Source organism: Hemicordylus capensis, chromosome 6, assembly GCF_027244095.1.
Source record: "Hemicordylus capensis ecotype Gifberg chromosome 6, rHemCap1.1.pri, whole genome shotgun sequence".
Taxonomy (NCBI): domain Eukaryota; kingdom Metazoa; phylum Chordata; class Lepidosauria; order Squamata; family Cordylidae; genus Hemicordylus; species Hemicordylus capensis.
This window is the reverse complement of record NC_069662.1, coordinates 89014196-89030247: the sequence shown is the minus strand read 5'-3', so window position 1 is coordinate 89030247 and position 16052 is coordinate 89014196. Positions and strand designations below refer to the sequence as shown.

At 42.5% G+C, this 16052-nt stretch overlaps 1 protein-coding gene across 6 annotated transcripts in view; it reads left to right on the top strand.

The window, feature by feature from the left end:
* The window catches only part of NME8 (NME/NM23 family member 8), a 43714-nt gene that overhangs the window by 26418 nt on the left and 1244 nt on the right, over positions 1–16052 (top strand). For all 6 annotated transcript variants that reach the window (XM_053263809.1, XM_053263810.1, XM_053263811.1 and 3 more), the window contains 4 exons: positions 5452–5596; positions 6867–6974; positions 9814–9965; positions 12342–12486. In XM_053263809.1, coding sequence (XP_053119784.1) covers positions 5452–5596; positions 6867–6974; positions 9814–9965; positions 12342–12486 — 550 coding nt within the window. The remainder of the gene's footprint in view (positions 1–5451; positions 5597–6866; positions 6975–9813; positions 9966–12341; positions 12487–16052) is intronic.

Here is a 16052-nt window from a genome sequence, read left to right as displayed (position 1 = left end):
AACCTAACCCCAGGAAAGTTGAGCAGTGGAATGCTGTAGAAATCTCATAAACCTCTACTTAGAGCCATAGTAGCATACTAGCTAGGAGTCAAAGCTGTAAAACAGAAAACTCTTAATAGATATCTCACCTCTGCCATCAGCTTAGGGCCAAAAGTCAGCTGTGGGAAGGAGCTGGTCTATATCAGGACTGCAATACAGTGGGAAGGGTTTAACCCTTTTTTCTCCTGCCGATATCTTAATGGAATTTTATCCCCAAAACTGCTATTTGCCCTGAAAATCTATTTGGTGTCCCTTGTATAGATAAGCAATTAAGAATACTATTTGCCCCCTTATATTTGATAAAACAATAACCAACAAGTACGGAACGAGTGAATGAATCTTTATTCCAATTATTGACCCGACCAGATATACAACAAACAAACTTCCAAACATATAATTACACCCCAATTAAACCTAACATATAGTACATCAAGTGTGGAATGATGTTTTAAAATATTGCTAAACTATTCTGGGGTGTGTGGATAGATTTGTGATGTCACAAGACAGCAACTGATCACTATGATATATAGTCCATTTCTGCTGCTAGCAGCCAGAAAATGTTTTTCCTGAACTTGGCCCTGGAGAGCTACGTGAGTGAAGAATGTGTTATGTGTGCTTTGAGAAAGTAGCATTTTCTCTTTTTATGTACATCTGTATGCATCCCTGGATACTCAACAACTGGAATTTGTCTGGAATGAGTATGTATGTATGTGTGTGTGTGTTTATTTATCGCCCTTCCAAAATGGCTCAGGGCAGTTTACAACAAGGTAAAAACAATTAAAACAAGTAAACAATTAAAATCAAGCTATAAAAACAGAATAAAACCAATTAAACAATTCAAACAGCTAAAAAACCCTAGAAAACCAGGGCAACAATTTAAAACAGTTTTCCAGTCATTTAAAAACCCTAGAAGGCCAGACCAAACAGATATGTCTTAAGGGTTCTCCTGAAGAACAGTAATGATCTCAAATTACAGATTTCTGCCGGGAGTGCATTCCACAGCCCAGGAGCAGCTACAGAGAAGGCCCACCTCTGAGTCACCACCAGACAAACCGGTGGTAACTGGAGACGGACCTCCTCAGATGACCTTAACGTGCGGTGGGGATCATGCAGAAGAAGGTGCTCTCTAAGATAACTCGGACCCAAGCCATTCAGGGCTTTAAAGGTAATGACCAGCACTTTGTATTTTGCCCGGAAATATATTGGCAGCCAGTGTAACTGTTTCAAAACAGGCATAGTATGGTCTCTCTGGGTTGCCCCAGAGACCAATCTGGCTGCCGCATTCTGAACTAACTGAAGTTTCTGGACTACGTACTAAGTCAGCCCCACGTAGAGCGCATTGCAATAGTCGAGCCGGGAGGTTACCAGCTGATGCACCACTGTTTTGAGGTCATCCTCTTCAAGGAATGGGCACAGCTGTCGAATCAGCCAAAGCTGATAGAAAGCTCTCCTGGCTATGGCCTCCATCCGAGATAGCAGGGTGAGGCCTGGGTCCAGGAGCACTCCCAAGCTGCACACCTGCTCCTTCTGGGGAAGTGTAACCCCATCCAGCACAGGAAGATCTAACTCACCCCTCAGATTCTGAGCCTCCACAATGAGCACCTCCGTCTTGCTCGGATTCAGCTTCAATTTGTTATCCCTCATCCAGCCCATTACTGCCTAAAGACAGGAGTTTAAAGAATGAGTGCCATTTCCTGAAGATGAAAAGGAGAAGTAGATTTGGGTGTCATCAACTTACTGATAACTCCTAGCATCAAATCTCCTGATGACCTCACCCAGCAGTTTCATGTAGATATTAAAAAGCATTGGTGACAGAATGGAGCCCTGGGGGACTCCAAATAACAGCTCCCATTTTGAGGAGCAACTGTCACCAAGCTCCACCATCTGGAATCTACCCGAGAGATAGGAGCAGAACCACTGCAAAGTGCCCCCTATCCCCAACTCCCCCAGCTGATCCAGAAGGATACCATGGTCAATGGTATCGAACGCCGCCGAGAGATCCAGAAGAACCAACAGAGTCACACTCCCTCTGTCGATTCCCCGGTAAAGGTTGACCAAGGCTGTCTCAACTCCATAGCAAGCTCTAAAGCCAGACTGAAATGGGTCTAGATAATCAGTTTCCTCCAAGACTTCCTGGAGCTGGTAGGCCACCACCCTCTCAATCACCTTGCCCAACCAAGGGAGACTGGAGATTTGGCCTGTAACTATCCATCGCTAAGGGGTTAGGGAAGGCTTCTTTAGGAGTGGTCTAACCAATGCCTCCTTCAGACAAGGGGGCACCCTACCTTCCCTCAGTGATGCATTATGTACATCTGTATGCATCCCTGGATACTGAACAACTGGAATTTGTCTGGAATGAGTATGTAGGTATGTATGTATGTGTTTATTTACCGCCTCTAGGCCACCTCCAACAATCTCCCAGCTAGACGGAAGCAGCCAAGTCAGGAAAGAATCCAGAAAACAGGTGGTAGGCCGCACCGCCCCAAGCAGCTTGTCCACATCCGCAGGAGTTACAGATTGAAACTGATCAAATCTAATAATGCAAGAGGGATTGCTGGACACCTCCTCCATAGACCCTGCAAAAATAGTGGAGTCCAAGTCGGCCTGAATACAGGAGATCTTGTTCACAAAGAACCCATTAAAAGCATCACAGCAGAACGACCCTGGGGACTGATCTGAGGTAGAAGGAGCAGAGACCAAACTCCTCACAACCCAGGATAACTCTGCTGAGCACAAACCTGCAGTTCACAATGCATACAGACCAAAAACTGTTTTTCACTGCACGCACCACCACCACATAAGTTTTCAAATGGGTCACATGCTGAGTTCTCAATTCAAACTGAGTTCTCCTCCTCCTTGCGCTCTAGTCACCTACCCAACCGCTTCAGCCCCTGCAACTCCTCAGTATACCAAGGGGCCATTTTTGAAGCAGGTCGGAATCATGTCTACTGCCCTGATGAGTTCCCTGTTCCAGGTTCCCACCAGGGCATAGACAGAATCACCAGCCACACCAACATCAAAATCTTCCAAGGTCTTTTGAAATCCTACTGGGTCCAGCAGCCTTTTTGGATGGACCATCCTAATAGGTCCACCACCTCTGCAGGGGTGGATCGCGGCTATGAGAACAACCTTAACCAGGTAGTGGTCCATCCATGACAATAGGGAAACCACTGGATCCCCCACCCATGGAACACTCCCCGATCCGAACAAAAGACCAAATCGAGTGCATGGCTGGCAAATGAGTTGGTTCAGAAACTAATTGGGATAGGCCCATAGTTGTCATGGCTGCTATAAACTCCTGAGCCGCACCAGACAAGCCAGCCCAAAAATGGATATTGAAGTCCCCCAGAGCCATCCCACCCAAGAGAGCCCAAACACATATCTGCAAAAGGCCTAACACAACCCAGCCCCAAAGGCCCAGCCCTCTTTGGTGGCCACCTACAGGCAGCAGCTACACCTTTGGCAAGCCTCCTTGCTTTTAAGCCAGCAAGCCCCAAAAGCCACTCCTTTCACAAGTAGCTCCCAGAACAAGCGACAGGTGGTTCCCTTCAGCAGTCTGGGGGCTGGCAACCAGCCAGCTAGAACTTGGCAGCAGACAAGCAGGCTGTTCCCTGTCTGGGATGGAAACTCCACAGGAGGCAGAGGGGCCAGTTACCTCCCAGTTACCCCCGTTACCTGTTAGAATGTCAGTGTAATTTGTCTTGGAGGGGAAGCTGCTACCTTTCGTAGGACAAATAGCATGCATGCAGGGGACCTATCTGATTTGAGACCATGGCAAGGTATACTTAAAGCTCTTCCACATCCCTTTGGTCCTGATCTGGATCACAGGGTCCCGCATGAGCTATTTACATAAGAAAAAGCAGGATTTAAATGGATGAATTGTGGGAGGATCCCAAAGAGAAATTGATGTTTTAGGGGTAAATTCAATGAGGGAGAATTAATGTTTGAACAGGAAATGAATGGAGGGTAAATTTAAGAGAGCGTCTCATTAAATTAAATTAAATTAAATTAAATTAAATTAAATTAAATTAAATTAAATTAAGAGAACGTCTTCTTCACCATGAGCCCTGCCGCCTGTTAAGATCATCTGGAGAGGTTCATCTGTGTTTGCCGCCAACTCTTCTGGCAACTACTCAGGCATGGGCCTTCTCAATTGCTGCCCCTGGACTTTGGAATGCGCTCCCTGTTGAAATAAGAGCCTCCCCATCTCTGCAACTTTTAAAAAGGCACTGAAGACACATTTATTCACCCAGGCTTTGAATTGAAAGAGGCTTTGAAAGAGCCAGCATGGTGTAGTGGTTAGAGTACTGGACTAGGACTGGGGAGACCTGAATTCAAATCCCCATTCAGCCAAATACTTGCTGGGTGGCTCTGAGCCAGTCATTTCTCTCTCAGCCTAATCTACTTCACAGGGTTGTTGTGAGGAGAAACTTATGTATGTAGTACACCACTCTGGGCTCCTTGGAGGAAGAGCGGGATATAAAATGTAATTTTAAAAAATAAGATTTATAGTTTTAATTTTTAATATTGGGTTTAAAATGTTTTAATGTTTTAAATTATTTGAATTGTTAATTGATCTAATGTGTTAAATGATTTTAATTGTAAACTGCCCAGAGATGCAAGTTTTGGGCAGTATAGAAATATTTTTAAATAAATAAATAAAAATAAATTAAATTAATAGAAAAGGGATTGATTGGGGGTTGATATTTGGAATTCAGATCCTTGTACTCTTTGTGGCCTTTGGCAGGTCTTTTGTCTCCATCAAATCCAGCAATCCTTTGCCAACTGTGATTAGTCCTGCATCTTTAATAACCTTTAAATCAAGGCATGAGGACAATGGGTCTCTATTGTTTGTTTCCAGCATCTGGTATTTAGAAGTCTGCTGGCTCTGAATATAGAGGTTCAGTTTAGTTGGCTAATAGCAACTGACTATAGAAACTGGTATAGAAATCTATAGAACTGACTATAGAAACTGGTATAGAAAATAACAACTGGTATAGAAATCAAATAAAATAATAATAATAATAATAATAATAGCAAGCTAATGGCTAATACTAAGGTGGAGATGGGGTGGAGCATGTAAGAGGATATTTGATTGGATGGAGCTTAGGGAAAATGTATTAGGCAGGAAAGTGTAATAGGCTTGGCAGGATGAATTGAATTTGCAGCATCCCACTTTTGGGGTGTATCAGCCAGGACTGGCATTGCAGGGCAGCACCCTTGGGCAGTTGCTAGGGGCCCGCTTGAGAAGCCCTGTAGTGTTGTCTGCCCTGGCCTGCCTCTTCCTAGGGCAAGGGAGGTTTGGGCCCAGATGACAGCACTCCTGTAAATCTGACAATGGCTCTGGAACTAGTTCCCATGATCATGATGTATCTATAGCAACGATTGACTATTATAACTTTCCCCATGTAGATTCTATTCTGCAAAGAATTAAGGACGATGGTTTTGCTATAGCAATGCAAAAAGAAATTGTTCTGTCAGAAGAACAAGCACGTGAGTTTTACAAGGAGCATGAAAATGAAGATTATTTCCCAACTCTTCTTGAACATATGACCAGGTACACTTATTGAAAAGCAACAGATTGAAACACAAGAACATGAATGTATTTTACACAATGCAGCAATAAAACTGAAACTCGCTGCAATAATTATTTAATAAGTCTAAGGATGGGAATCAAATGATAATCAGGTATTCATATAGGACAGGTTCAGACAACTGCCAGCGGCTTCCTAAATTGGTAATGTCTTGATAAAATGTGAGTACGCGAGAGCACATTCTCCCAGCAGGTAGGGCATATGAAGAACCCACCCAAATCTGGTTTCTGAAATTCTCCACCCAATGTTTTACAAACTACTGTCCCAAAAATCTGAAAGTCAGGCTAAGAATCCAGATTTGGCAAGTTCAGATGTCACACCTGCTGGAAGCTCATGCTCTCGTGTACTGGCATTTTACTGAGATGTTACCAGCTTCAGAGCTACCAGTGCCCATCTGAATCTGCCCATAATTAATAAGAATACAAAATCATATCTACTACATATAATGTACTATAACACAAACTATGATTCCAGGATGTGCACCACACCATCCGTGTGGTCACCATTTTTTTTTTCCTGAGAGTCAGTCTCTCAACAGCTGCCACAACAGAAACATAAACTGAGCAGTAAATCATACTATTGTCCATGTTGAACTTCATCAGAGTTCATCAGGGTCAAAGTGGACCTACCATTTAATCCAGCTATTTCCAGGGCCAGCACTAGCTTCTGGGACCAATGAAGGACATAGGAGAAATGTCTTTCAGATTAGGAGGAAAAAAATCTGTCCATTTTGTCCTAAATTAAGGCAAAATGTGGCGGATGGGTCCTGTAAAGTGTTTAAAAACAAAAAACAAACAAACTCGAATTTGCTTTAGTAATTCTTGGGCTCTTGTGTACCAAGTTCTTGTTTCACAAATAACTTAAAAAAAAACCCCACTAGAAATATCATACATGGGTAACAAGCTTTATTAAGTGATTAAATGTTTCTAAATTTAAACTGTTTTGATGGGGAGATTGCATTGATAGTCACACCTTAAGAGGCCTTTAACAGGTCAGTTTATCCCTTTCTTTGTCTAGTTGCTTATTGCTTATTCTCTTCATTTTACTGAAAACGCTGGAATGGATTTTCGGGTACTTGGAAGAACAACACAGAATTGCTCTAGTTTGAACCAACTTCAGTTGCACTGAATTTCTTAATAATAATCATATCCTGAGCAAAAATATTTTAAAATATTTCATATTCTCATATGTTAAAAGTTGTTTTCTCTAAGTTGCTGTATTTGCACTGAACAGTGGGCCAACTCTTGCACTTGCTTTGGTTCGAGATAATGCAGTACAAAAATGGAGAAATTTATTGGGCCCAAAGATTGTTGAGGACGCAAAGCAACAAAGCCCAGAAAGGTAATTTTTGAAATAATTGCACATTATTCATAAATGTTCGCTTGGTAAATGAAGATGGCTGCACTGTATGGAAAGCAGGTAAGTGACTGCTATGCTGTATCTCATGTAACGATAGTGCCATCATCTGGACAGCATCGACTACTACAGCATTTTGCAGGGAACACAATTACACAAGTAGCTTGCACACATCTATGAGTATCTGCAGCAAATCATTCATTGACACATGATCCATCACACATTATATCACAGGAAGCATATTGTGCCTCTTTAAAACAATAATGAATTAAGTAGTGAACATTTTAATAAGAGCAAAGTTACATGCAACATAAGCATGGGGGATATAGAATAACAGGCCTCTGCATAGCTGGATTGGAGGGGTTTGGAGGGAGTCCATACTCAAACTTGTCCAGTCCAGTTTGGATCAGACTTCTCTGACCCCTTTTACAAAAGAATTGGAGCTTTCCAGAGCTCCAAATGGCAGTGAGGGGGGTTGAGGAGGGTTGTGACTGAGGCTTAAGGAGGAGATACATCTTCTAGCCTCTCTGTCTGCCTGTCTGCCTACACCTGCATAAATCTGATTTTTAAAGAATTTCTTTAAAGTTTTAAAGCCAATTTTTGATTCACAACTTCAAGAAACAGCTGATTTCTGGGTTTCTTCTGAGATTCCCTGATGTCACATCATTTTCCCTGTGGCGTTATGTTATTTTCCTTCTGGGTTCACACAGTGAGTAGCCACAGTTATTTAATCCCCCCGCCCGCCAGGTTTTCCCAACTCCAACTCAATCATGACTCCAGTCTCAGGGCCAGCCCTGACTCCTACTCTGATCCCAGCATTCGGAGGGGTCCAAAGGACCCTGAACTGACATTTACAAGAAAAGATCAGATTGGGTCCAACCTGATCTCAGCTTTTATTTCTGTGCACAGGTCTATAAAATAAAATGTGCTACAAATTTTTAGACTTGTTCACATGACCATTAAGTGGGTAGGACAAGTGTCATACCCACCTTCAGGAGTTGTGCACACTTCCGATTTTTGGTTGTGTGTGAGTTAAAAGTTAAAAGTTAGGTTGAAGGAGGGGAAAGTGATTATGTGGGAGATAGGCGCAGGCTCTGATGGCATAGTCCTACCTAGCACTCTTATCCAGCATATTGACAAAGTATGATGAAAAAGTATTGAATCACTCTGGCCACACAACCAGAAATTGGGATTACACAGAGCTCCTGAAGCGGCCTACCCACTTAATGGTTATATGAACAAGCTTATTGTTTTGTTTGCCACTGATACTGGCTGATATCCAGACTAATGTTGCACTTGTGCAATGAACAAAATTGTGCTAGTGCAAGACAGCTTGGTAGCTGTGTGAAGTCATAGGGATGTTTGAAGTTGCCCTCTTGCCCTCCTACATAAACGTTCTCTGGAAAACGTGAGAAAGAAGTTTCACAGCAGGAGGCATGCTACCGATGCACAAGTACAAACATATTGGCACTAACATAACAATATTCTAGCACAAACTCCTGAACACAGCAGATCTGGCTAGCACAGCATCTTCACACTAGGGTGGGGGCATAGATAGTGAATGTGTGGATGATGGAGCATTGGGACTCTAGGGATTGGAGGGTTAGGTTCCCAGACTGCCCAAAATTGGCTGAAAATAGCTGATTTCCCCAATTTCTCAAATTCCCCCCAAATGACCCCCCAGAGTGCCCTAACATGCTCCAGAGTACTCCATAGTGCTGAAAACTGGCCAAAGATTGTGGGTTTTGCTCCATTTTAAAAGTAAATGTGCCCAAAAAAATGGCTCATGAAAACAAGGTGTCCGGAAATGATCTCCAAGGACATTTCCATCCACCCCAACCCACAGATATGCAGGTTTAATCCTTTCCCCTCATTTTTTCAGTGTATTCTGGTCAGGTGCTAATTACCCAACCGCAGATACGTGAAACCATGAGTGCTGGACCCGCAATTAATGAGGTGTTTCTGTATATCAAAAAAGCCCGCAAATCCTGATAAAATTGCATTTTAATGTAGATTCACTGATGCATTTCGGATCTCAGCTTCACAGTACTATAGAATACTTAAATTTTTGTTGCTTTAAAACAGTTGTTGAGGGATGTTGAGGGATGAAGGATATTGCTTACAATATTTCCTGCATTGATTCAGTCTTGCATTTGGCAGAAGAAAAGAAAAATGTAAAAAACATGGAGAATATCAAAAGCATATGCCATATACTGAGTCAGACCATAGGTCCATCTAGCTCAGTATTGTCTATACAGACTGGCAGCAGCTTCTTCAAGGTTGCAGGCAGGAGTTTCTCTCAGCCCTATATTGGATATGCTAGGGAAGGAACTTGGAACCTTCTGCTTTTCCCAGAGCAGCTCAGTCTCCTAAGGGGAATATCTTACAGTGCTCACACATGTAGTCTCCCATTCAAATGCAACTAAGGCAGACCTTGCTTAGCAAAGGGAGCAAGACACGCTTGCTACCACAAGACCAGCTCTTGAGCAAGAGAAGAGCTGCAAAAATTGCCTCACTCTTGTACAAGTGCCCTCACTTCAGAAGCATGGAGGCTACCACTGCACATGTGCTTTTGTCAGAAGCATGTGCGCACTATTAATCAGGATGCTGGTCACAAAAAAGATTCCTGAGCAGTTCTCACAAAATCTGAGAAAAGGAATAACAATTCCTCACATCCACATACTGGTATCAATGATAAATGTGCAGCTATGTAAATTCTCAATTTAAAATAAAGTTATCCATTGAAGAAAGAGTTTGATGTGGTAAGCTGAAATCATGAAGCCTCCACGTTATATATCTAATTTACTGAATTCATTATCCCTAGCTTACGTGCTGCATTTGCAATTGACAATTCACCTATCAATCAGCTGCATGGCAGTACAACCTCTGAGCAAGCTGCAAAGGAAATAAACTTTTTCTTCCCTGTGGAAAACACCCTTGCTCTCATTAAACCAACTGTTCCTGAGGAACACAAAGGTAAACAACATAGAGAACAGGATGGATGAAGTGTCTAGGGGTTGGATGAATAGCAGAGTGCAAAATGTTTTTTATACTTAAGCATTTTGGTTTTGTAAAAAGATCTTGCAACATTTATACTGGCATGGTAGTGCCAGCACAGTTAAGAGGAAGAGTTGTTTTGACATTCTGCCAATATAAAACCTGGACATTCTATTGGTCATAAAATTGAAACTCTCTCTTCAGTCTGCCTGAACATCAACTAAGTGACAGGTGACACCATTCCTCCAAATCTCATGCAGTTTGGATATAAAATGGCTGAGATATAGCAATTTTAAAATTGAACTTTACTCTACAAACTTATTCTAATTTTTTGCCATCAGAAAACATGATTTAAAAAAAATATTCAGTTAAATGTTTTAATCACTTCAGATATATGCTGAATTATAATCCTGTGGTGTTTGAAATGACCCATCCAATATCTGGTCTAAGGACCGTAATAAATTTACTTACTTACGTACTTACCCATCCAATATTTCCTGAGTTAGTCTCTGAAGTCCCCATAATAACCTATTAAAATTAGCTAAGGGCTTTTTGTCTTTATTGATTATATATGTTGACACATATACACCCACCCAAGTTCAGGTGGCCTCTATTCCTTTACAAATCAGGAACACCCATAGCTCAATGGTAGTGCACAACTTGATGTGTGAGCACTGCAAGATATTCCCTCAGGGGATGAAGCCGCTCTGGGAAGAACAGAAGGTTTCAAGTTCCCTCCCTGGCTTCTCCAAGATAGGGCTGAGAGAGATTCCTGCCTGCAACCTTGGAGAAGCCACTGGCAGTCTGTGAAGACAATACTGAGCTAGATAGACCAGTGGTCTGACTCAGTATATGGCAGTTTCCTATGTTCCAATGTTCCTATGTGTATGTAGAATGTCCCAGGTTCAACCTCCAGGTAGGATGGGGAAGACCCATCTGTGAAACTCCAGAGAGCTATCGCCAATCAGTAGACAATACTGAACTAGATGAAGCAAGGTCTGACTCGGTATGAGGCAGCTTCATACGTTCCAAAACTGGCATGAGTGAACTTCAATTTAGGACTGGCCCTAGAATAAATAGTGCTCTGTGCAGGGAGTGTCCTTGGTGTCTCCACGGTCGCCCCCATGGTAACCAATGGAAATTATTTTTGTAGTTAGTATCCAATCAACCTGTAGAACTGTGAATAACAAGTTCACACTCACTCACTTACTTTGCAATGCAATGGGAGCAGTAGGAGCCCCCCCCCGGACTGTTGCATGAGTGTAAACACTGTCAGTGGAGTTGTGTAGCTGTGCTCCTGTGCAACGTTGCTCAAACATAGTGGCACAATGGCTTGCCCATTATTTTCAGTGGGTGTCCCATTAATAAACTGCATTTCTGCAATGTTCTGCAAGAGCGCTGCTACCCTGGTGCATAACTCTGTTGATGGTGTTTACATTGATGCAGCAGCAGCACAAGCAGAGTTCTTAACGGTTCATGATGCATTGCATAGTGTGTGAGCGACCTTTTTCCCCTCTTCTAGCTCACTGCATACAGTACACTCAAATAACAGTGAGTCACCAAGCTTAGGTTGGTGCCCCTTCAGGTAGGCGCCCTGGGCAATTGTCTGGTTTGCCCACCCCTATTGCCAGCCCTGCTTCCACTTCTCCTTCTCTGAGCACAAGGCCTCAGATTCTAGCCTCACTAAATATGCTCTTCTTGAGCTCCTTTAACATCCTGACTTTTACACCCTGGAAACCCAATAGTGTTTGCCACAGACCCATGGCAAACACTTTCAAAAGTGTTTGAAAAAGAAGTGCAATTTTGGAGATAAATTCTCCAAAATTGACCAGCAGATTTCAGTTTCCAGTCTTTAATCAAACTTGATTAAACGTTTTGCCTTCCGAAAGTTTCTTATGGAATATGATCTTAAAGAAGCAGCCCAATATAAACTATATACTTTCATCATCCAGCATGAGTCAGATTTAAGATGCAAAATGAAGTATGCAGTTGGTATTGGGCTGCTTCTTTTCTGGAAGTCTTGTCTATTGTATATGAGATGAATTTGTGATCTTTCCTTTTTACTATTTAATTTTTTTGTAATTATTTCTTCATAAATTTATTGAGTGTCAGTTCTAATTGCCTGGTGCTCAAAATTACATACATGATAAAAATTTTCTACGAACAATGCAGTTAAAGTGACACAATTAAAAAGTAACAAAAACTAAAAGTATGTATTTTGGTAATGTACACTGTATGCAAACAATTATAATTATTTGCACTTGCCAATTTTTTAAACATTTAAGATCTCTTAAAAGTCTCAATTCTGAATATTTTAAAACTTAAATATGCACATTTCTTTTTGTTCCCTCTTAGAGAAGATTATAAACAAGGTAAAAGAAGCTGGATTTATTATATCCGAAATGAAAGAAACACTTATAACTCCTGATATGGCAGCACAGTTTTATAAGTCTCAGGAAGGACAACCCTTTTATGATAATCTTGTGGACTATATGACTAAGTAAGTGCTGGCTTTTTGAAGTGAAATACACTAGTGTAGCAGGTCTAACTTCTGAACCCATCAAATAGACTTATGTGATGAGGGTGTTAGGAATGTTTTGCCAGTAGAGAGGGACAACAGACTTCTGCCACACCACTTTGGTATCTTGCAAGTGACTTAGGATCAAAGAGTTTTGCCCCTTCTTCTTTGTCTCAAGAATGGAGACAGGAGCAGGACCTCAACATTACCCATATGGTAGGATGAGACCCGGGGGTGTAGCTATAATTGAACAGATGGATCCAAAGAACCTGGGCCCCCAGCTCCTGAGGGGCCCCTAGCTCCACCCCTCCCTATTTTCTTCATTATCTCCCTCGCTCCAAGGGGGCTCCAGGGAGACTGGATAACATGGGCCCCCTCTCCCCTAGCTACGCCCCTGATGAGATCAACAGTTGGTCTCAGGTACTTTATACAGGTGAAACTCGGAAAATTAGAATATCGTGCAAAAGTCCATTAATTTCAGTAATGCAAATTAAAAGGTGAAACTGATAGATGAGACAGACGCATTACATGCAAAGCGAGATAAGTCAAGCCTTAATTTGTTATAATTGTGATGATCATGGCGTACAGCTCATGAAAACCCCAGATCCACAATCCCAGAAAATTAGAATATTACATGGAACCAAGAAGACAAGGATTGAAGAACAGAACAATATCGGACCTCTGAAAAGTATACAGTGTACTGTGCTTGATTGGCCAGCAAACTCACCTGACCTGACCCCATAGAGAATCTATGGGGCATTGCCAAGAGAAGGATGAGAGACATGAGACCAAACAATGCAGAATTGCTGAAGGCCGCTAATGAAGCATCCTGCCCTTCCATAATACCTCATCAGTGCCACAGGCTGATAGCATCCATGCCACGCCGCATTGAGGCAGTAATTGCTGCAAAAGGGGCCCAAACCAAGTACTGAATACATATGCATGCTTATACTTTTCAGAGGTCCAATATTGTTCTATTCTTCAATCCTTGTCTTCTTGGTTCCATGTAATATTCTAATTTTCTGAGATTGTGGATTTGGGGTTTTCATGAGCTGTACGCCATGATCATCACAATTATAACAAATTAAGGCTTGACTTATCTCGCTTTGCATGTAATGCGTCTGTCTCATCTATCAGTTTCACCTTTTAATTTGCATTACTGAAATTAATGGACTTTTGCACGATATTCTAATTTTCTGAGTTTCACCTGTAAATGGGTTGCCAGAGTGCTGGTTGTGGGTGTTGAAAATTGCCGCTCAAAGAACTGATGGATGGGGCTTACAGGGGATCCTGAACAAAGGAAATGTACTTGTGTTGAGCTCCATATATAAAATGTTTGAGAACTACCACCTATGGCTTTTAAAAGACCATCTTAGTCATTGCTATACCAGTTTTATGCTTCTGCATTCCTATTGGCAGATGCAAATAAAGTCTTTGTTTTGTTACATTTTATCCCATCTCTCTTTATACATGGCTAGAAAAGATATTACAGATTTCTAGCAGCTGCCATCAAATATTTAAGGAGCCAATCCTGTAGAACTCTTGAAAAAGATTTCAATTTTTGAATGCCATCATCGCTTTGGGAATCCAGGCACCAATAATTTTCCCAGCCCTGCACTTAAATAACACCATTGTAAATTCAGAATTCAACTCCAGATTTGTAGTAGTAGTAGTAGTAGTAGTAGTAGTAACAAAACAGAACAGTATTCAGGGCTACTGTCACCACCACCACCTCTGCCCACACACAATCACCTTCTTTCACTTCCTGTTTTAAAACCCATTCCAGAAACTCACCTATAAACAAGAGAGAATGTGGCACTTCACATGATTGGTGTGAAGCGCCAGATGGGGTTTGTGCAGGAAGAGCAGGCTTAGCCTGTTTTCCCCGCACACAAGCAGTTGCTCATTTCTGGGTGGCCGGATCGGCCGCCCAGACAAGTGGCTGCTCCAGTTGGGCGCTCCCACACGCGACTCTATTGGGAGCTTCAGGGGAAGGGGAGCACTGCCATGTGGCTCCCCAGCCCCCTGAACCCCAGGAAGGCACCGCGTGAGTGTATGGTGCCTTCCTGGGCTCCCCTCTCCCCCCTCCCCCCCACCCCAGTGTATCAGCCATGGCTGCAAGCAGCTGCAGCTGATACACAATCAAATAAATAAGGTTAACAGAGCACTCATTCTGTTAACCTCATTTAGGGTGAGGGGTAGTTAGGCAGGCTAGCTACCAGAGAACCACCGGGCTCGCCTCCAGGCCCGGAGATTCTCACGATTGCTCGAAACTGGTTTTGAGCAATCATGTGGATAGCTTCAATGAGTAAGAGAGCACTCCTAGGTCCTTTGCTATCCACAATTTATTGTGCCTGGGAATGATGGGAGTTGTCGTTCAACACCATCTGGAGGGCCAACTCTGCCCAGCCCTGGGCTAGCCTATGCTTGTCCAGTTCCAGCCTATCCAGCCTTCAGTCTCCCAGCTACTTCTTTCCTGGAATGCTCGGATCTGGAACTCAGCTGATATCTCTTAGAAGATGATGCCGTTCTATTTCTTCTTTTGTTCTCCTTCCCTCGTACTATCAGATCCCCAAGTAGGACAAGTCCCAACATTGTAAGGGACCAATACAATTATCTTCTAAATGGCTTACCAAACACTGTGGGATTCCTGACATGATTTCAGCCCAGATAATGGTTCTCATTGAAATATTACTTGGATTAGTAGTCTTGGATCCAAAGCAAAATATCTAAGATTGTGCTACTTCATATTAAATCTTGATTCGCTGTACTCCAGATGCTTCAGCAGTAATATATATATCAAGCACTAGTAGCAGAAAGGCCGTGAGTTGAAATATAATCCTGAATCTAGTTATGCATATGTGGGACTAACCTCACATAACTGATGACAGGCTTGTCCCCTTTTTTGGTGATCCTCTTGATATACAATTATGGAGGAGTGGATCACCACTGTAATATCCCAGAACACTATGGAAAGGATCACAGACTGAAGCCTAATGCTTGCACCTTCAGTGAAAAAGTAAACTATTTAAAAGGTATTCAAAATTTGCGTTTTGTCTTGCATGTGTGGATAGGCAACTTCTTGCCTGCATTTCATCAATCACCATTCTTCCGTTGTACAAGGTGACTGCAGTTTTAAGACTGTAGCTGTACAAACACAGAATGTAGCTGACAGAACTTAAGCACTCATCCAGTTGGCAAAATGATTTTTGAGACATGCAAATGGCAATTTGGTCTGGGCCATTGTAGACTCTCTGCTTAAGACTCTCTGTTTAAAGCTGTGCTTCACAGAGCATTACGACCAGAGCCTTTTAGCTGCTGACTGTGTAAAAAAGAACTCAGGAGCCTGATTCAGGCATTATCCGAAAGCCCCTTGGGAAGCCATGTACAGTGGGGCAAAAGAGAAAGAAGTCTTGCCCCTGTCACATCAATCACCCATGCGCCCTGCCATTCACAGTTACAATGGGCGGGGCTTGTCTGAAGAGGGAAGAGCCTCCCCATGATGGTAGTCACATCCATGATTGTGCAATCATGGATGTACCTGCCAT